Below are 23,217 nucleotides of genomic sequence, written 5' to 3'. Positions count from 1 at the left end.
GAATAATCAATTAGATGATAATCAAAAGCAAATGCCTGGGTAGCTTAGTCAGTTAGGCATCAGACTCTTGATTTCTGCTCAGTCATGATCTCAAGGTCCTGAGATCCAGCCCTGCATTGGGTGTGGAGAATACTTAGGACTCCCTCTCTCTTCCTCTGATTGCCCCATCTCCAAACTCTGTCTCTTAAAAAAGAAAAAAGAAAAGATGGTAATCAACAGTGGCTTCATCTGTCAGTACCAAATTAAATTTTCTTCTCTTGTTCTTAATCTAAATCATCTGATTATACCTTTCTTCTTTCTCATAAAAAAAACCCTTGCTTTCCCCACATGAGCAGGACACTTTACTTGTTTATTCCAAAATTTGTGTGCCCCGAATTGCAATTCTGAGACCCCAAAGAAAGGCCTGTGTTCTTTTTCAGTTTCCCCTCCTTTTCTCAAGTGAAACAATTAGGTGAGCACTTTGACAAAACAAGGTTTATTATTCACAAGTCACAAAAGGTACATGACACACCTGGGGCCACACAGTTTGGTCACAGTTAGAGACAGGGAGAGACAGAAAGAGCTTGCCATTCTGAGGTTCTGCCATTATTGAGGTCAAGAGTGGAGTACTGGGCAGCCCGGGTGGCTCAGGGTTTAGCACTGCTTTTGGCCCAGAGCATGATCCTGGAGACCTGGGATGCAGTCTGAATTCCAGATGGAGTCTGTTTCTCCCTCTGCCTGTGTCTCTACTCTCTCTCTGTTTCTCTTGAATAAATAAATAAAATCTTTAAAAAAAAAAAAAAAAGAATGGCGTACCCAGAGTGTGGGGGTTCAACACTAATGAATTTAAAACATAGGAGTCAGATTAAAGTACATGACGAAAAACATAAGGTCGCTTAAATAGTCCATTTTAGGTCACCCAGAGCTTTCCAGAAAGGGTACTTCATGAGTGGGGCAGTGGCTCCTCATCTAGTTGTGTAGTTGGCATTGTATTCACTGCACAGGAGATGTTTTTGAAATGGATGTCTCAACCATCAGAGCTTAATGTTAGTACATTACATTATAATCAAAAGTCAATTGTCAGATACACTATTCCTAAATAAGGTCACATTCTAAAGTACTAGGGACTATTCTTTTCTTGGAGGACACAAATCAACCCCTAACAGCAAATTTTAAGTCCTAGGAAAGTACCTCATGTCAAAAAAAAATTCTGTCTTCAGACATATGCATTTTTTAAATGTAAAAGGTTTTTTTTAAAAATTATTATGCCCAACAGTAGCCAACATTATTTAAAGTCAGTAAATTTTTATTAAGGAAATCTCAATGTGATTGTTTTTCACTTCCCACTAAGATTGCCTAAGTTCCTCCAAAATTTAAACCAAAATTTCTCTTCAACATAGCCCTTTTAAAAAGAATGTTGCTTTTTAAAAAAGGAAAATATCTTATGTAATTGTATGGTGTACAACATGCTGATTTGATACGTTAATATATTGTAATATGATTGTCATCAAAAAAATAAGAACTTGCAAGTTGCATTGAGAACTGTGTAGCATCACATCACATTCCATCAGTAAATGGAAGTTATTCCATTCTTCAATACAGGTGGAGAAGTATTTAAAAGCATTTGTAATAAAGATGTTTCTGGGGCCCCTGGGTGGTTCAGTTGGTTAAGCGTCTGTCTTCAGCTCAGATCATGATCCCAGGGTGCTGGGATTGAGCCCCCTGCTCAGTGAAGAGTCTGCTTCTCCCTCTACCACTCCCCCTGCTTGTGCGCTCTCTATCAAATAAATAGAAATATTTTTAAAAATTTAAAAATTTAATAAAGAAGATTCTAAGAATGCTAAAAAGCAAAAATCAAAAATAATATATACATGCATACATATGTACCCTATAGTCAATCCTCAGTTGTCATGTCAAGCTGTGATTCTCTTAGTTGGGCTTATTTTATCTCCATTTGAATATGGACACATTGATGACTTCCTGAGAGCATATTTTTCTACCTAGAAACTTTGGGATCTAATTTCTTTAAGCAATTTACTATAGGACTCTCTGAGTATGAATTGAGTTTAAATCATATTCACTCCTAAGCTAGCACATCCAAGAATAAAACAGAATTTGAGGACATGCTAATACCTAAGATTAAAATAAAAAGCACTAATAGGTCTTTCATACTTTTGGTAGCTCTGTCTTATAGTTCTATTCAAAAGATCTAATAGTTCTGTGAGTAAAGTGAACAACATAGTTATTTGATGAGGCATCTCCAGTGATGTAGGTCTGCAGAAAAAGCCATTTGGGATAGACCTCAACTCTAAACTTCTATTCTACTACACTGTAATAACACCCGCCCCCCCAATAGGAAGTGTTCCCCTAGGTCACACTTGTACGTAGTGGCCATAGCTTCCTGATTCTCTTATGTATGACATATCCTCCTAGAGCAGGACTGTACTTTCCTGCTTGGCCTTCCTTGTGACTTGTACCTAGTTACATGTTTGGAAGCAAAGAAGGGTATAGGAGGAAGCTCATGAGAAAACCAAATATCATTGTCTGACTTGTTCAAAGGAGGTAATCACATGGTGTCTAAGCAAGGGAAGACTATATTGTCCTCTTTCAAGGAAGAGGGAGCTACTTATGACAACAAAGAGGATGTAAGATCATCTGTGAGTTCAGAGTTCTCCCTCTTCCCTACACAAATGTGTCTCCTTTAGATATCAGAGTCCTACTCTGTATCAAAATTCTGACTTCAGAAAGAAAATCCTGGTGAAGTTGCATGTTCTATCACCTTTACACTTCCACTATCTTTATTAAAAAATTCTGAACTGGAATTAGATCATAATCTCTGTTGGCAAGAGACATGGTGACAGCAGCCTTGGGAACTCCATATTGGAAGCATGTCCAGAAGACATGTTGGATAGTGTTTCTGGGGAGGTACCTAAACTAGATCCAACATACTCCCCTTTTCATAAATGCCTTTTCTTGAAATTGAAGAGGATTTCAAATAAAACTGCCAACTGAGATTTACTAAAGTGCGACCTTTGCAAGAGGAAAATAAGCAGCTATTATCAATGATAAACTGCTTGAGATGAATAAATTCTGAATCTGAAAAAAAAAAAGTGATCTCTATAGGTCACTAGTGTTCATTGTAGAATTCACAGTATTTCATTCCCAAGCAGTGCAGAGAATAAATGATCTTTTTTTTCCAAGCTAAGTTCTTTTTTTCTTTTTAAATTTTTATTTTAGGTAGACTCCACACCAAACATGGGGCTTGAACTCAGCTCTGAGATCAAGAGTCACATGCTCTACCAACTGAGCCAGTCAGGTGCTCCTCAAGCTAAGAAGTTCTGAGGTTCCTGGTACAAGAAAGTTAATACAGATTTCATAATTTTAACATAATTTAGTAATTTGTAAATAAAAATAAGTACAAAATAAAAATACTCATGTTAAATTTTCTATATGGATAAAAATACAAATAAGAAAACAAACTGAAATCAGAAAGATTCTTAGTGATCACGTATTTCAATACTGTAATGTTGATGGATGATAACAAAGGGTGATATCCCTCTTCACTGCATAAATGCAGTTTTTATCCAATAACTTTCTCAAGTTACCCTCTTTTCTAGATTATATTAAAACTCACTAAGATAATTCATATCTACAATTTAACTATTTCCGTTTCAAAGCCTAAAAAGAGTCCTCTGAGTTCTAACATTCTTAATCAGTTATTATAATCAAATTCCCCATTTTAACCATTGGCTGCTGGTATGCTTTACTTCTAGCCCTCATGAATATATCTACTTAATTTGGGGCATCTATGCTTCAATCATAATAACCCAATAGTATAAATTTTTTTTAAAACTAGTATGACCTAAGAAAAACTTAAAGCTTTCTCCAAGTTAGGAGTGATCAATGTAGAAGCAAAAAGTAGTTTTTACAAAAAGAATAATATGAGTACAACTCCAACTCTCAGAACCTTCCTAAGGTAAAATGATTCCTTCAAATGGGTAATATTAACAATATATTCTGTCACTGTTCTAGAAGGATATAAATAAATATGAGAAGAATTTGAAGTATAACTCCAAAAACAGAAGGGAGATTGCTTAGATTATAGATTGTCCCATAAAACATGAAGATTTTACAATTATTTGAATCTGGTGCTTTCTGCTCAATCACAAAAAAGCATCCAAGTTGACAGTCCATGATCAAATATGATATGACTGAAGTGTCTAATACAAAGGAAGCCATTTGAAAGAGGATAAGCCAGCCAGGCTGTGGATACAAGCATACAAAAGTGTAACTATAAAGAGAATACTAGAAGTCAACGTGAAAAAGAGCAGGGAAAACACGAAATTAAAACCACAGTGATGCTAGGCAGGCAAGAAGAGACACAGTAGTGAACATCTAAGGCACTTGTCATGACATGGCTGTTTGTACCTGATGCTGTCTCTTCCTCTGCATGAAACTGACTCAACATTGACCAGTTTACATGTTCATTCTTGAAGAAATGAGTTCTCATGCCTCCAGATTATGTTAACACCACAATAAAAAGATAACATTCTCTGTGGACTCAGGGCAAATCCAAACTGTGAAGAAAAATTTGAAACTCCTATTCATCTTTTGTCATCTGAAATCAACTTCTTCCTCCATAACTTCTTCATGGCATTTTTCACTTCTGCATTCCTAAGTGTGTAAATCAAAGGATTGATCAAAGGTGTTCCAAGTGTATAAAATACAGCTATCATCTTATCCATGGGAAAGGTGGTTGCAGGGCGTGTGTATAGAAATATGCAAGGACCAAAGAACAAGACGACTACAATGATGTGGGACATGCAGGTGGAGAGGGCTTTCCTCCTCCCTTCAGCACTGTGATTTCTCAGAGAATACAAGATGATAACATAGGAGCACATCAGCATGACAAAACTCAGTGTACAAATGGCCCCACTATTGGATACCAACAGTAGATTGATCACATGGGTATCTGCACAGGCAAGTTTCAACAAGGGCTGCAAGTCACAATGATAGTGATCGATCACATTGGGACCACAGAAAGGTAAACTCAAGGCCAGAAAAATCTGAGCTAAAGAATGCACACAGGACCCTACCCAGGCAATAGCCACCAGCACAGCACAGACCTGTCGACTCATGATGGTTGTGTAGTGCAAGGGCTTACAGATGGCCACATAGCGGTCAGCAGCCATGAGGATAAGGATGAAGATCTCCAGGCAGCCAAAGAAGTGGAATGAAAAGACTTGTATCATGCACTCCCTGAAAGAGATTGTGGCCCTTTTCAAAAGTGCATCCACAATCATTCTAGGGGCTATGGAAGTACAGAAGCAGGTGTCAGACAAGGATAGGTGGAAAAGGAAGAAGTACATTGGACTCCCTAGTGTCTGGCTGGTCTTGATAGTAGTAATAATCAGAAAGTTACCCAGCAATGTCCCCAAATAGAAAAACAAAAAAGTGACAAACACTATTTTCTTTCTAACAGGATCCTGGGTCAATCCAAGCAGAATGAACTCAGTCACATTATTATTCAGGTGCATGATTTCATGAATGAGGAGAAGGCTGAGTGTGAAGTTACTGATCTGTAAAAAATAAAGGAATTAATTCATGGTGTGATATGTAATTTTATGGAATATTTTAAGAAAAATAAGTGTTCCTCATCATGAATGTATTAGGGTACTTTCCTACAAGTTGCTTCAACCATTTGTCCCTCTGTTTATTTATTTTATTTTTTAAAGATTTTATTTATTTTTTATTGGTGATAGACACAGAGAAAAGGCAGAGACAAGGCATAGGGAGAAGCAGGCTCCTTGCAGGGAGTCCAGTCCTGAGCCAAAGGCAGATGCTCAACTATTTGTTATACATATTAAAGAGAATGTTTATTTTTATAAATGTATAATATGTCCGTCTTCACTAAACACTTGTTCCTAGATATTATGGCTTGAAAAGAGGAACAGGAAATACTGATAACTTACTCTTTTTTAAAATTTGATTTACTTATTCACAAGATGTAGAGACAGAGAGACAGAGACATAGGCAGAGGGAGAAGCAGGCTCCCTGCAGGGAGCCCAGTGTCAGACTGGATCCCAGGACCCCGGATCATGACCTGAGACGAAGGCAGACACTCAACCACTAAGCCACCACTGGCTTAATATTAAGCCACCCAACTTAATATTAAATATTAAGTTATTTAATTACTTAAATAATATTCTATTACCTTCAAACGTCTTTATAATATTTAGTATTTGACATAAACTGATGCAGAAAAGTGAATGAATGTTCTTTGATAGTGGATAATATCTCAAATATTGCATTTCTAATTTTCTCCCTCCCATTTCTGAAAAGCACTCCTTAGGAGACCCAAAATCCCTGAGGTTACATACAAATGAAAAGGAAATATTATTGGCTTTATTAGGAAATATTATTATCAATAGCTCATGTTTTCAGTAATCCAAATTTTAGTTTAAGCACTTTGATTCTGAGCTCATTTGGGGGGTATCACCAGGCAGTTCATGTAGGACCAAATCATGATTGTAATTCCCAATAGGGTTTTTATTTCCCAAGTGCCAAAAAAAAAAATCCCACATTCTTGTAACACAGCAGATTCAGGAGAGGTGAGCAGGTACAGTTTTAGATAAGAGGAATAGTAAATAGTCAGAACGGACTTCATTCCAGGGCACCTGGGTGGCTCAACAGTTGAGTATCTGCCTTTGGCTCAGGTCATGAACCAGGGGTCCCGGGATCCAGTCCTACAATGGGCTCCCTGCAGGGAGCCTGCTTCTCCTTCTGCCTATGTCTCTGCCTCTCTCTGTGTATCTCTCATGAGTAAATAATTAAAATCTTAAAAAAAAAAAGAACTTCATTCCATTTGTTTTCTATCCTGGCAAAGTCAATGATTATTCATCATTGAAATTTCACTCCTTTCAAATGAAGATTTCCTTTTTCAAATCTGAAAAAAAAAAGATTACCACTGACTTCACTTCCAAAAACATAAACTTTTCTCTAGACCTTTCTTCTCAAAGATCTGTGTTGAGAGGGACACTACAAATGTGATATATTGAAATACAATTTGGAAGACTTACTTATTCCCTTGTGTTCCTTCCCAAACTCATCATACCTTCAATATCTGTCTTGAAAGTTGTGTCCATAGCACAGATAGACTAAACAGACAGAAAATTTCCCCTATATATTTTTTCTTCTCCCTTGGTAAAGTTTCTTCTCCCCAACATACTTGAAATGTACCTTATCTTCCTCCAAAATAAAAACCACTCTTGGAAAGTGTCTAATGATGTTATTTACTTTAGAATTCCAGTTTGTTGTTGTTTTTTAAATCTCTTTGAATTATGTAATCTTTGGCAAAGACTTTAAACCACAAGGAAAATGAGTCTTGGTGTGATAATCACAATAAGCTCATTCTTTCTTTATCCATTCGAAAGAGTGATCCATCATAAAATATCTGTCCTTGAAAAATGTAGCGCATGATTGTGACCACTCTTTTGAGTGTGTGGTTTTGGTTTGTATGTTATCAATCCCTTTAGACTGTCCATTTATAAAACAAAATTATTTACACATGTGGACATATATTTTTAAATAAATTAAGAAGCATAAATATATATGGTTTCATTAACATATTAATAACAGTGATTCCTCATCAAATATTTAACCAACAGCTTAATCAATAATCTCCTTCTTACCAGGAATATCATTTCATTTCTACCTACTTCAATTGTCTCAAAACTTCAGGACCCAAATTCTAAGAACCCTCCTCTGGAGATCTTCAGTAATTACTTTGTGATAAAAGAAATTCTCACTCCTGTTCTCCAATGACATCCTTTACAGCTTTTCTTATAATATTACATACTATGCTTAAAGTCAATTACATGAGTGCTTTCTTTAACTTCTTTTTTGGAATAAGAATCTTTGAAAACTATTTATTCTCAGTATTTTATTCTCCATAGATCCAACCCCAATGCCTTGTACCATGTAGATACTTAGCATTTTTAAATTACATTTTCTCAATTACCTCTTAACATATAATATTTATCTGATTGTTTTATTAATATTCTGATTATAAAACACATACGCATCATTAGTCTACTGTGGCCTTCTAACTGTTGTCTATAGCAGACAGACAAACATGCTCCCAATTTATAAATCCAGGAAGTAAGCTGAGATCAATTTTCAACAATGTAGTAAACATGGAATAGATGTTGTATTCTGAAGAGCACCACACAGCCATGTCAGATTGTGAGACTCTGACATCCATAAAAAATGATCATCTTAAACATTAACATTTTTATATGAATCCTTAATTCACAAAGAATGCAAGGAAAGCCTTGATATTTTTCATATGTTCCTGCAACTGAGGCATGTTTTTGCCCATGTCTTTGTGGATGACCATATGTCCATTTTTTTCCAAAGACACGTCTACATCTTTTATTTGGTTCTCCAAGGAATCTGATACAAAAGTGAGGTGCAATGATCTGTATGCAAACAGCACTAGTAAAATATCATATCTTCTAATAAGTACTGTACCTACCTAGACTTTTCAAACAAGTTTAGCCAACTTTTGAATGGTTCAATTTGTCAGCAGAGTAATGAACAAATTGCATGTTGCATTTGGAGATAACAAAGAGGAGCTGAAAGAAAAACACAGAAAAAAAGTGGAGGATAGATGAAGGTGGAATAAAAAGTGTCAAGTGGATCATTCTGACCTAAAAATCTGTTTTACTGCAACAGCCATGGTGAGAACCACTGCTTTCCTTAAGGGCTTTCTTCAACTAGCCAACCTTCCTTAATTCGGTTACACTACATTTCTATCTTTGAGAGAATCCCTACACTCATATCTATGAAAATCCACAATTCTCTGTGGGGAGGTTAATAGACTGTCCCCAGATTCTTTACCTTAAAAGCCCAAATTGAAGAAGGATTATAAAAGAAACCCTCCAACATATATGATGCATTACCTTTCATTTTCATAATACTGCATTGTCTCCACATTGCCATATTTCCTCTGAACTTTTCATGAGAAGTAATTATTCAGCTCTCGGACTAAATCTCAGATGTGTGTCAACTGCAAATTAAATTCTTATGATATTATTTTGGAAACATGTAAAGAACACTAATTCCATATTGGAGTTAGTGGCACAACTTTCTATTTACTTTTTAGATTTATTTATTTATTTGTTTATTTTAGAAAGAAAGAGAGAGAAAGCAGAGGAGGGGAGAGGCAGAGGGAGAGAAAGAAAGAGAATTTCAAACAAACTCCCCCCTGAGCATGGAGCCCAAAGTGGGGCTTGATTCCAGGACCCTGACATCACAACCTGAGCTGAAATCAAAGGTCAGCTGCTCAACAGACTGAGCCACCCAATCACTTCATGACTTTCTATTTAAAACTGTCACTTAGAGATGTGATAGCTGGTATTCTCCAAAAGCTGTCAATGTCACTGCCTCAATTGACCTTTTCTCTAATTTCTCACCAGCCATAAGCTCTTCGAACTTTTAATGTCCAGACTGAGGACTTATCCTCCCCTGCTCCCTTATGGGAAAAACATTTGTGAACTTTTCTACATTCAACCACCTCAAGGAACTATAACAAACCTTAGGACATGAAACTCATCCTCCTATTCCCACACAACAATGGGAAGCCACACAAAGGCTTTCATATGTCTGGTACTCACAAAATACTTGCTGAGTTCAAAGATTACTTTATTCCCAAACTTACATTTCATTTTATTTCTTTACTCTATTAACAGTAAATTTTTGAAAAAAAATATTATTTTTTATCTGTTCCCTTCTCAGAGGAAGTAGAAGAAATAGTCACAAGATATACGGAAATATATTTTTTAAATCTGTTGGATTATTCTATAATGATGCCTCAAGTACAAAGATGTAAGCAATCTGTCACTTACCTGTCAGAACACTACATGTAAGTTAGTGCCAAATAGTTCCAACCCTTTTTGAAAGCAGCCTTCCCATAGATCGCCAGAAAAAAATGCCCATTCTGCATCCCAGAGAGAATATTTTAAGACATAATGATATAAAATATTACCACCCTAGAGAATATGATTCCCTAAAGTTTTCCCTTCTTTGTTAATCAGAAACATCTCAGATGTTGTAATATATTTAACTTTTGATTCATCCATTTAGCCCATAGTAGAATAAGTTAGCCCTCCTCACGCTCAGGAACCAAATACACATAAGAGTTTGGTGATATTGGGTGCCTCAGGCTGACCAAAGATATAGAGGGAAAAAAAAGGAAAATACAAATGAATAGTGCTAGAGAACAGGAAGATGTAAAATCTATCCTTGGCAAAAAAGAATCTGAGCCTCCAAGAAATTACTCTGATCCCACTCAATGTCCTAAGTTGCCCTCCTGCTCTTTAGGAAACAAGCTTCTCTATATCTAATAATTTATTCAAAAGTACAATCTAGGGAAGTCAGTATGGTGTCCTAAAACTAGAGGTTCTGTTCTGTGTGCTATAGCCAAACCCCGCCAAAGAACCAAAGATCTGGAGCAAGTGATTTGAGTATTAGTATGTATACCGAAAAATATCTCATATTTTTTCAAATACATTTCCATTTGTTTTGCTAACTAATATTAGTACAAAGATACTTGTTAAGGAATTCATTTTATTGAAATAATTTTATTTCACCAAATATTTATTAAATGTCTTTTATATGCTACCTTTTATCTTTTTATATAAGTTATATCTTTTCATTTACATAACTATTTCATGAAGTAGGTGTTAACAATGATATTTCACATGAAAAATACTTAAAATTCACAGAAGTTAAGCAGCTTGTCAGGATGCACATGTATTAAGTTCAGCGTGGAGATCTGTATCAATAATTCTCTTTTTTCCATCGTTTTTCCTCAGTATACATATTTTCCTGACAGTAGCCTAAGTTGAAAACCAGGAAGTACTAGAAAATGATGATGAAGGAAATTTCTAATGGCTAGTATTGGTATCTCAGGTTGAGGAGTTAAGGATTAATAGTAAAGCAGTAAGATTAGTTTGAACATAGGTAGGTAGCCATATCATATATGAGTGAAAATTTTCAGTAAGCACTTGGATTTTTCTTAAGTATAAATTTCAAGATAGGAATGTAAAACTAGATTTTGATATTACTGCTTGTAAATGATAAATTAAATCAAGAAATTGGGTAAGGTCACCATGCCCCACCAAAAAAAATAGGTAGGTAGTATGGAGAAGTGAGGCAACAATAAAATATAAGGTTACATCAACATTTAAAAGAATGCCTGAAAACTCTTAGGAAGCATGTTCAAAGATCATGAGTAAAATCACAAGAGGACGATGACTTGGAATCCAAAGGAAGAGACTTTCAGCATGAATTTTCTGCATAAGAAGGCCACCTAAGCACTAATGCCTAAAATTCAGATGTATACAAATTCTGATTGAAACGCTCAGTCTTAGAAAATTAAAAAAGGAAAATGTTGCATGAGAACCAGAAACCAAGAATTCTGACTTTATTCCTCAAGTTCTTTGTAAGTTCCATAACTTTAAATACTCATTGAGGGTGTGGATTACCACTATCTTATTTTTTACCATATCTACTAGCAAGCATTTACAAACAGCAGTTCATATTGTGCATTAAATTACCTGTTGGTTACTAAGTGAATGATTGAATTAAATAAGTAAACCAAATTGAAAAAAAGAATTTGAGTGATAATTTATAATTACTTCTGAAAAATTACCCACATGATGGTAGATGAAATAAGTTGAAGAGATTCTTTCTGAACTACTCTAAAACTACTAATTTAGAAAGACAGCAGATAGAAATGACGTCAGGTCTTGGGAAACAACTAGGAGTCCCTTCATTGATGTGCCTCAGTAGCATTTAGGATCAATAGCACTGAGACATTGGATCCCACTGATGATCAAAAAGGGCCTTGAAAATGTCAGGTTATCTTCATCATAGAGTGTGATATTTTTCATAAAGTGGTGTAGAATGTAGCATCAATAAGGAGGACCTTTGATGGACATTTGCTGTTTTGAAGAAACATATCTAACACTTCAGCAGATACACCTTTCCTGCCTCACAAAGATGCTAAAGATGAACTATAAAATCTGTCTTAATGAGCCCTGATTGATTTTGTCTGAAAGTTATGAGTAGTGTTATGCCCCAAAGGTGAGAATATGACACCTATACTGATCAGAAAGCATTTCCCCCACTTGCAATTATTAAGTCAGGGATCTATTAGCAAATGAGATATAAACTTAAAACTTCTGTTTGGACTCTTGAAGAAAATCATTATTTTTTTCCTAATAGAGTTTTCAGAGTAGAGACCTGGAACTCTTAATATAAGTGGAAAGACCCTGACCTGAAATGGAGCTAATACAAAAGGAAGAGGAGCCACCAGGCAAGCAGAAGAAACTCATTCTTATCATAAAATTTTAACTGTAGAATTCACTCATTTCCAACTATTTTACCATCTTTTACTTTATTCATTTTCTATTATTCTTTTACATTTATTTAAATAATATAATACTTGTAAACTTAACTCTATCCCAAGAACTAAAATATTACCAATAATTAAATGCATTTTAGCCCCTTCCTTATCTTGTTTGCTGCTTCACCCAAAGGAAATCAACATTCTGAATTTTGAATGGATAATTACCTTCCTTCCTAAAAATAAAATATCTTTTATCATATAAACACTTGTTCGGTTTCTCCTAGTTTTGAATTTTAAAGCATGTAGCAGACTATATGCAGACTTCTGGGAATTGCTACTATTTTTTCATTCAACATTATATATGTTACCAAGTTTTATATTGGCTTTTGAATATAGTTGTAAATTCATTTTTGCTAACCTAACATTCTCTATCATATGATTATTTCAAAATGTGTTTACCCATTATCCTGTCAAAGAATATTTGACTACTATGAACAATAACTGTGAACATTTATAAACATGTCTCCTATGAGTGTAACTGGTAGTTTGCAGGATGAGGAAATATTCAGCTTTACAAGACAATATCATACATTTCCACAAGCGGTCCAGGAAATGCAGTTGACCTATGTGCCAAAAAATATTCTAGTCTCTTTATAAACAGATCTAATACCTCCACTTGATGAGCAAAGAATTAAGTTTTAAAATGTTCTATTTTGCTGTTGTTTTAATTAAAAACATGGATAAACTTGTAATCCACAAAACAATTGGGTCTATAGGTTTTACCGTCAATTTAAAAATGTGAATTGTTCACAAGGTAATGGGGTACATAGTAGCTATATTTGTGGTGAACACAGCATAATGTATAAAATTGTCAAATCACTAAGTTGGACACCTGAAATTAACATTGTGTGTCAACTCACCCAAATTTTTAAAATGCCAATACTGAGCTACTTTATGTGTGTCATATTTAGAATAAAATTTTGGAGCACTAAAATAGACTGATGTCCTGTGAATGGAAGAGAGTTTCTTTGAAGCAGAAAATTTCCCCTTACTTACTAAATATTATTAAAATAGGTGATCTAGAAAGTTATATTTGAGGTATATGAATGCATTTCCATTAACAAGAAGCATATGTATGAAAATATTTTCATCCATTCCTACAGCCTATATTAATTTAAGATGACTCACAGAGGTTAGGAGAAGCATGGTAATGAATCAGAGAATTGCATGTTATCATAAAGTTCTTTGTTACCTAGAATATAGCCTAGGCTCAAAAGCCTAGTCAAGTAGAGTAAGATCTTCTGTTTGAAAAATGATAATGAAATGTACCATATTTACTGTCTCATTGATAGGGTACAGAGTTCTATAAATTAATGAATGTCCAGAACCTAAGTGGACCTGGTACCTTCTAACAGACCACCTGCAGGTACTTTATTTAGCCTGTAAAGAATTTCTTAAAAGTGAAAAATTCAAAACTATAGCTTAATTAAAGTAGATTTACTTTCAGCCTATTTCATAATTTAAAAACCCAATTTGAAGATGTAGTGGAGGGAGATGAATAGGTGAAGCCCAGAGGATCTTTAGGGCAGTAGAACTATCCACACATACTATGATGATGGATACAGGTCATTATTATCCATTTGCCCAAACCTACAGAATGCACAAGAGTGAACCCTAAGGTAAACTACGGACCATGGGTGATTATGATGTGTCAATGTCAATTCAATTACAACAAACACATGATTCTGGTAAGGGGACGTTGATAATGAGGAGGCTGTTCTTATGGGGCAGGCACACATGAGAAATTTCTGTGCCTTCCTTTTTAAATTTTGCTATGAATGTAAATGTGCTCTAAAAAATAGTCTTTAATAAAATGATTTACTAGCTGTCATATAGACTTTTATACACATCCACCAGTTCTTTTTTTTCCATGAGGTGTAATTGATTGGGGTCATGATCTATCCTGAGGCTATGACAGTATGTATTCCTTAGGTTAGCCTTACTAACAGATCCCTTGGAACTCCAGCCCCTGCCTTTGGCTCATGACACAGGAAAGGAAAAATGGATTCCCTGAGGTATACAGCAAACTGTGGTCAATATCTCCTTCCAACACGGTCTCTGGGTCTCCAAGGCTGATGCAATGCTTTAATTATCAGAATGATTTGTGCCAAAACCACTTCCACACTAACAGGCACTTTTGTTTATCAACTCCCCAGTGACAACTTCTTCTAGCAGCCAATGGTTTCTTGGCAAGAAGCTTTGGAGCCAAATCTTACTATTGAACTGCTGAAAAGACTCCTACTAGCAGGCCCCAATTCCCCCAACATAATAAAAGATTCTCTGAAGACATATCATTAGCCACCTTGAATGGTGCTTCTGTCTCCAATGTTCTGCCCAGTCATGAACTGCAACTGAGGCCTCCTGTCTTTCTCCCTATTGGTGAGCTCATGCCAACTCCCTGCATTTACATGGAACATCTTCCTAAAATCACTCTTCTCCTGCTTCCTGTCACTCAGAACGTGGGCACAATGCCATTTGCACATTCAAGACTTGTATGATCCATTGAAGTGTCCACTGTTTACACACATGGCACCTAAGTGTACCTTGATAATGTGTAGGTCATTGTTTCTCAAAATTGCAGAAGACTTTTAAATAGGGATGCTCTGAAGCTCAGCTTCAGCCTTGGTATTCAGCCAAAATAATTTATTCGTTTAGATTTCAGCATTTGAAGGGATGAAGAGACAAAGGCTTGATCAGTGCCATTTCTGATTGTCTCTGCCCTTTAGTGATATGACTGCATAGGTTACTGCTGTCTTCAATCTACATAATGGTACCACTACAGATTAGTCATGGCATTCATATTCACTGCTGGTATGCAAATATTTACTCTCAAATGTTAATGAACATTTTAAGTGGGACTTGGAGAAAATACCTCATCTGTTTTTTTTTTTTCACTTCAGTTTTCTTTCAGATGTGAAATATTTTGGATGTGATTTGGATAATCATTTTTAATATTGATAATTAGGGTTCTAATGTCTTTCCCAAAATGTGAGCACACTCATGAGAGCCACACCTGGAACTGATAGCAAATCATTTCAGGAACAGGCACAAATAGAATCACAAAGCAAATTAAATTACACAACTTCTTTTTCCATTTTTTAACCTAAATCTTCATTGATAAAGGAATTCTATTTTTTATTCTTGCCTCAAATTTATTAGCAAAATTATCTAATAGGGCTAGCACCGTCAAGTAATATTTAAATTATAATACTCAATTATGAAATGTTTAAGTCTCTTAAAGAATGAAATTTATCTTTTAAAAATATTCTTACTTTTTTCTTTGGCTTGGATATTGGTAGAGAATGATGACCATTGAAAAGGGTCTTGATGAATTCCTCCAATGAGATATTGAAGAAAGTTTCCTGAATAGGGCAGAAAGGGAGAAAAGAAAGAAATGTTAAGATAAAGAATATTGAGTCAAGTTAGAAACACAGTCTTTGAAAGGAAGGAAAACCTGCGTTTCATGAAACCATCTGGGAATGGTAAATGCTCTAAATACCACTTCTGGTACCCACAAAGATCTCCAAAATCATCTCTCAGGATGGCTTCCCAGCAGGGCATGCTACAACAAAAACTGACCCATTGGTCCCAGCTACTAAAAGAAAACTGGAGAACTAACAATTGCTAAGATTTTTATTCTTGCTGTGTTTTGATAAATTTGGAGCATAAAAGGTATAATAAATAAATTCTCAAACACATTGGATCATGGGAAGCTGAGCTCTTCTGAGAACATAAGACTGGATTTTCTCAAACATTCATATCTTTCCACAAACACTCCTAAGATTAGAAAAGGTTCCCCAAATATGAAGCACAGGTCCCTCTTTTCCTTGTAATTTTAAGAATATTATCATTTTTACTGTTTTTTTCCCTTCTTATTTCTCCTCAATCCTTAAATTCCCTTATTCTTATTTTATTAGGAAAGACACTTACTTAATGTTACTCTTATTAGGAGTCTTAATCAGCTTAATCTTATTAGGAAAGCCTCTCACTTCCAACTGCCCTTGCATCATTATTAGAAAAGCCTTCTCTACCACAGAGCTGCAGCACACTTTTGCCATAATTTTCTTTACTACACCAACAAGTATCTTCTATTTAAATTTTTAACTATTTTTTATTTTCCATGGCATAAAGAATATTTTTCCAGACACACACTTGTCTTAGCAATCTTTTTAATCACTTATTTGTTCCCAGTAATTTAAATATCACATTAACCTTATTCCAAAAGCTTATGCCTATTATGTTCTATTTCAAAGATTCGTGTTCAGCTTCAGTAATTAGTCTATTCCAATGTTCTTACCACACATCTGTAATTATTTGTAGCTGGGTGCTACATTTTATTTGAGAGACGTTTCCCCCAATTTTTTGTTCAAATTACCCACCTGTGTTTTGCATATTTATTTTTCAAGAGGAACCTGTTTGTCTAGTTAAAAATATATATGATTAGTGGTTTTACTGGAAAGCTCTTTAATGTGTAGGTTAACTCGTGGAGAGTTGGGATCTTTAGGATGTTGTGCATCTTTAGGACATTAGGCAGAATTAGAGAAAGCAATCTCTGGCACACACACAGGACCTGAAATAGTTTGGGTTTCCCAACCATTAAACTAGAAAACTTCATAATTCATAGAGCACCAGGTATAGTATTCAAAAATTCATTGCTTCAATAGGGAAGAAACATTAATCATAAACTAAACACTGTTCTAGTCTTATTTAACAAAGTTCAAAAACACTCATAGAAATACAAAATATCCAGCAACCAAGGTTAAAGTCATAATGTCTAAGATGCAATAAAAAATTACAAAGCACTTAAAGAGGCAGGAATACATCATCCATAATATGACAGGAAAAACGATCCAACTCTCCCACACAGAAACATACACACACACACACACACACACACACACACACACACACACACAAACTGACAATAATTATTATAGAATTAATAAATGAGTGCATTAAAATTATTATTATCACTGCGTTAAATATTTTCAAGAAATAGAGAAAAGATTGCATATGGTAAGTAGAGACATGGAAAACACAAAAAAGACCCAAGTTAAAATTCCAGTGATTAATAATATAATAACTGATATGAGAATAACAGATTAACAAATCGGGCACTGCAGCAAAAAAGGTTAGTAAACTTGAAGACGTAACCATAGAAACTATCAAATAGAAACTATCAAAGTGAAAACAAAGGAAAAAGGGACTGAAAAACAAATACACAGAGCATCCATGAGCTAAGAAAGAACTTCAAATAGCCTAATGTATGGATAATTGGAATCTTCAAACAACAGGATGGGAGAAAGAACAGAAAAGAGAAATGATGGCCAAATTATTTCCGAATTTAATGAAAACTATAAATTCACAGATCCAAGTATCATACAAGGCACAAAATCATGAAGTACACCACACTAAGATATACATCATTAGAAATTGGTCAAAAACACTGATAAAGTGAAAATGCTAAAAGTAGCCACAAGAAAAGACACTCTCTGTACAGCAGAATAAAGATAAAAATCACAGCAAACTTCTCAGCAGAAACATGGTAAATCAGTGGAGCAGAAGAGAATAGAGCAACATCATTAAAATACTCAAACAAAAATTGTCCACCTAGAATCCAATCCAATCCTCACTAAAAACATTTTTAACAATAAAGCTGAAGTAAAGACTTTCAAGATGCGCAAAATTCAAGAAATTCATCAGCACTTAGCCATCACTACAATGAGAGTTAAGGAAATTCTAGTGGGCAGTTAAATCCGACCAACTGGGAATCCAGATTTGAAAAATGTGAAGACCAACAGAAGTGGTAAATGTACATGCAAATACAAATAATAAGATATCTGTATCAGCAAAAGCCCAAACAACTCATTTTTTCACTCTAGAATGTGAGTTTTGTCACAAATAAGAAAATTTCCATTTTCTTGGAATGAAGTTTATACTTTCTCATCCAGGTAGCACATGTTAAAAACCTAAATTTAAATGTCCCCTTGATATAGCCACAACTTGCTTTCTAAATCCTCTGAACGTTAAGAGGCGTCCCATAAAACGGCCCCAAGTCAGGCTAAAAAGCTGAATGTGGTACAGTTATTAAACCCTTATGGGGCTGTGAGAAATGTCAGAAATGTATCAAAAATGTTCTCAACTTCAAAAAAGAACCAGGATATTTTAAAGAGGGTTATATATTGTAATAATTCTGCTTTGTCAGGTATCTATGAACTTAGATAACCTCCTGGCCTGAGATTGGAAAAAGTCATCCAAAGAGCAGAAGCATAATGAGCCAGCCCTTTAGTCCTGGAAGTGTATGCTCTAGTGGGACATGAAACAGTGTAAGCGACTTTAATAATCTATCCCATGAAAACTGATTTGAACAACATTTATAATAATAGATATGATGAAATGGAAGGCTCTTGCTGATTATAGGAAGTTAGCAACACATATCTGGGATAAAATCGGCAATTGATGACACTCTTCAGATTGCAGCAGGGTAGGAATACCAGAGTTGACATCTGGCTTGCTGCCAGCTTTGAGGTGTTTTAAAATCTGTCTGAAGAAGAGGCCAAATAGACCATTTCCAGGACTAAATGATCTTAACTAGTTAACTCTTAACTAAAGCACATCAGTGCTCATATCTTTCAGGGAAAAATAGACAAGATTCTAAACCTTGAGGAAAAAGGAAAGGCTAATTACTCAAAAAAATTGACATTTTTTTAAGGGGGACAACTTGTCCCACCCGTGGACAGATAAGCTAAGCCAATGTTATGATAAGTCTCAGATAAAGAACAGCTTTCCAGGACAACTTCCTAAACAGGTAAAGGAAAAAGCTACATATCACCCTGTTCAGATGAGGGCAACCTGGTTTGACGGTAATTTCTGTGGCTTCTACAACCCTTTGGTTAATTTGACTCTTACGCAAGAGTTCCACAAGGTGGCGCCCAAGTCAAGTAGTAGGTTTAAATTCGGGCTCCAAGTTTCACCTAATCCTAAGGGATTTGCACTTTGTCCACTCAGTTTCCTATTTACGGTGGTTTCTTGATTTTCTTTCTACTTTGCAGGTCACCTTTCATTCTCCTGTTGATTCTGCTTTTTCTCTGACTTCTAAGGTTGTAGGTCCTAGGTCCTCTTTTCCTCTGTCAATACACACTGCTTCAATAAATGTACCCAATCCCATGGCTCTAAATGTCACCTAGCTGCTGACTATTCACACTTACATCTGCAATCCAGATCAGGCTTCCTAATTCCACACCTGTATATCTAACCGCCTGTCCAAATCTCTACTTTGTTGCCTAATAAAATCTCAAATTCAAAAGGTAAAAAAAAAAAAAAAAAAAATGAACTCCTGATTCCGCAGCCACTCACTGTTCCCCACCTTCCCATCATCATCATGCTCCTCTCTCAGAGTCTTTGTCTTCTCAAGTGATGGCAAGTCCATTCCAGCAAATTCTTGTGTCAAGCTCTTTAAATCACTCTTGCGCTTTTCTCTTCATACCTTACATCCAATCTGATACAGAATTCTGCTAGTTCAGTGTTTTGTGTACTAAAATATACTTCTATTTGGTGTGTAAGTTCTTATAGGTAATTTTTGTTAATTAAACTTCAATTACACCTTCAGTCATTAGAAAACAATTTGACTTGTAGGCCACCTGCGTGGCTCAGTCAGGTAAGCACCTGGGTATTTCAGCTCAGGTCATTATCTCCGGGTCATTGGATCCAGCCTCATATCCTAGGAGATTAGCATGGAGCTTCCTTAAGATGCTTTCTCCTTCCTTCTCCCTCTGCTTCCCCTCATCCCCCACTCTCTTTCTCTTTCTTTCTCTCTCTTTCCCTCCCAAAATTCGAAAAAAAAATAGTACTTTGACTTACTAGTAGGAAAATTATCGCAAAGTTGTCATCACACTTCATCACCCGTAACTTTTAGCAATAATGTCCCTCCATGAAAATGCAAAATACACACCAGAGAAACATGTAAAGATTCTCTGAATATGATAGTTTATGTTAAATTTTCAATATAGCTTTCTTTTCCCAAAAACATTCTGCATCCTTCAATCTTCCTCCCTCTTTGAATCTGCTGAAGATCTGTTAACTCTAGAGCTCAACATTCCCACTGCTGGGTTACTGCAGTTCTAAGGACTGCCTTGCTTATTCAGTTTTGAACAACTACACTTGCTTCCAAAAAGGCTAATTCCTGGAGAATATTACACACAATACTTAACTACTAAAAATGACAAAAATTGCCATTTTTGCTGAAATTTAGAAGTAGTGGAAATTTGAATAATAATAAAAGACTTCTGGCTGTGCTCCAGAAAATTCCTAAGATAGGGCAGTCACCCTCTGCTTAAAAGTTCCAAGTACTAACACAAAGCATGTTTCCACAGTAGCATTTCTTCTGGGTTGCAATAGTAACTCTCTTGAAACATCACATCATCAGAAATCTCCTGCACTGGTGGAACAGAGAAGTTCACAGTTAGAGCTGTGTAATCAAAAGGCCAGCCACAGCACACTAGTTATATATTCTTTTGGGAGGGGTATGCTTGATGTTTTTTAAACTTTATCATATCTAAATTCAATCAATTAACATATAATGTATTATTGGTTTCAGAGGTAGAGATCTGTGACTTATCAGTCTTATACAATACCTAGTGCTCATTACATCATGTACCCTCCTTAATGTCCATCACTCAGTTACCCCATCCCCCCACTCCCTCCCTTACGGTGACACTCAGTTTTTCTATGCTTAAGAGTCCCTTATGGTTTGTTTTACACTCTGATTTCATCTTGTTTTATTTTTTCCACTCTTCCCCTGTGATCTTCTGTTTTGTTTCTTAAAATCCACATGAGTGAGATCATATAATTGTCTTTCTCTGATTGACTTATTTCACTTAGAATAACATCCTCTAGTTCAATCCACATCATTACAAAATGGAAAGATTTCATTTTTTATTGCTGAGTAGTAATCCATTGTATATAGATACCACATCTTCTTCATCCATTCATCTGGGGTATTTCCATAATTTGGAAATTGTGGGCATTGCTGCTATAAACATTAGTTAGTTTCCTAAACTCGAAGTTCTACTCCATCATCTGTAAAAAAAAAAAAAAAAAAAAAAAAAAAAAAAAGTCACTCATACGATTATTCCAGGACTCAGAGTAGGGTAGGTGCTCAAAAAAGTTAGCTAATAATATTAATAAAAGAAGGAAAACTATATTTCACTTGGAAGAACAATTAAAAGAAACAGGAGAAATGTCCTGGGAGAAGCTAGCATTAATGAAGTGTCTACCTTTTAAACTCTTTATTTAATATATCATTAAGATCAAAATGCTTTAATGGTGAAGAAATGAATAAAAATGAATAACACAGTCTGTGAGGTCCTGGAAAGACATGAGGCCAAATAATCATTACTTAAATATCCCTTGTTGCTTTTTTAGGTTTTTCAGATCTCCACTGGAGCCCGTATCAGCACCTAATATATGGAGAATCCAAAAAATGTGACTGAATTCATTCTTTTGGGCATTACAGAGAACCCAGAGCTGCGGAAAATGCTCTCTGCTGTGTGTCTAATCATGTATGTGTCCACGGTTTTGGGAAACCTTTTAATTGTGGTAACTGTGATCACAAGTCAGAGTCTGAGATCACCTATGTATATTTCCTTACTTTCTTATCCCTTTTGGATGTTACCTACTCTTCTGTCATTGCCCCCAAGATGATTGTGGACTCCCTCTCCAAGAGCACTGTCATCTCCTTAGAAGGTTGCATGACCCAGCTCTTTGCAGAGCATTTCTTTGGTGGTGTGGGGATCATCCTTCTCATCGTGATGGCCTATGACCGCTACGTGGCCATCTGTAAGCCCCTGCACTACTCGACCATCATGAGCCCTCGGATGTGCTGCCTGCTGCTGGGAGGGGCCTGGGTGGGGGGATTTATCCATGCAGCAATACAGCTTCTCTTCATGTATCAAATACCCTTCTGTGGCCCCAATGTCATTGATCATTTTATATGCGATTTGTTTCCCTTGTTGAAACTGGCCTGCATGGACACCCACACCCTGGGTCTCCTAGTCATCCTCAACAGTGGGGTGATGTGTATGACCATCTTCCTTATTCTCATTGCCTCCTACGTGGTCATCCTCTGCTCTCTGAAGTCTTGCAGCTCTGAAGGGCGGCGCAAAGCCCTCTCCACCTGTGGCTCCCACCTCACCGTGGTTGTCTTGTTCTTTGTGCCATGCATTTTCCTGTACGTGCGGCCTGTGGCCACCTACCCCATTGACAAGGCAATGGCTGTGTCTGATTCCATCATCACACCCATGTTAAATCCCTTGATCTACACCCTGAGGAATTCAGAGGTAAAAAATGCCATGAGGAAACTGGGGAAACAAAGGAGTTTTGTTGGCAAGTGATGGTCATGCTAAGACATCATGTTTCCCATTAAGGGAGATTCTTTCTGAAAGGTGAGAGAAATAAGCTGTTCATTGCCACTAACAGCAGAGAGAGTTTTGAAAAATATAAACCTGGTTGGGGCCTCTCGGTGGCTCAGTCAGTTAAATACCTGCCTTTTGCTCAGGTCATGATCCTAGGGTCCTTGCTCAGTGATTCTCCCTCTCCTTTTCCCTCTGGGGAGAAGGGTTCGTGCTTGTTCTCATTCTCTCTCTCAAATATAAATTGGAAATTTACAGTCTGATATAAAAACTATTTTTACTATAAAAAGGAAGAAGAAATAAAAGGAGGGGTATTCTCTGATTTTGTATACCGTAAATTCCTTGACTTCCCCT

At 36.0% G+C, this 23,217-nt stretch overlaps 1 protein-coding gene, 1 non-coding gene and 1 pseudogene across 2 annotated transcripts; 1 reads left to right on the top strand and 2 right to left on the bottom strand.

Moving 5' to 3' along the window:
• Positions 1-2,160: 2,160 nt before the first annotated feature.
• Positions 2,161-2,286, bottom strand: LOC112912542 (small nucleolar RNA SNORA18). The gene has a single exon (XR_003233528.1). It is a non-coding gene; the product is annotated as a small nucleolar RNA SNORA18 (small nucleolar RNA).
• Positions 2,287-4,583: 2,297 nt separating this feature from the next.
• Positions 4,584-5,516, bottom strand: LOC112912538 (olfactory receptor 4C16-like). The gene has a single exon (XM_025989223.2). The coding sequence runs from the start codon at positions 5,514-5,516 to the stop codon at positions 4,584-4,586; it is 933 nt and encodes a 310-aa protein (XP_025845008.2).
• Positions 5,517-21,916: 16,400 nt separating this feature from the next.
• Positions 21,917-22,845, top strand: LOC112912534 (olfactory receptor 4C6-like; annotated as a pseudogene).
• The last annotated feature ends 372 nt before the right edge of the window (positions 22,846-23,217 follow it).

This window comes from Vulpes vulpes, chromosome 5, assembly GCF_048418805.1.
Source record: "Vulpes vulpes isolate BD-2025 chromosome 5, VulVul3, whole genome shotgun sequence".
NCBI lineage: Eukaryota > Metazoa > Chordata > Mammalia > Carnivora > Canidae > Vulpes > Vulpes vulpes.
This window is presented reverse-complemented; position numbering and strand designations above follow the sequence as displayed.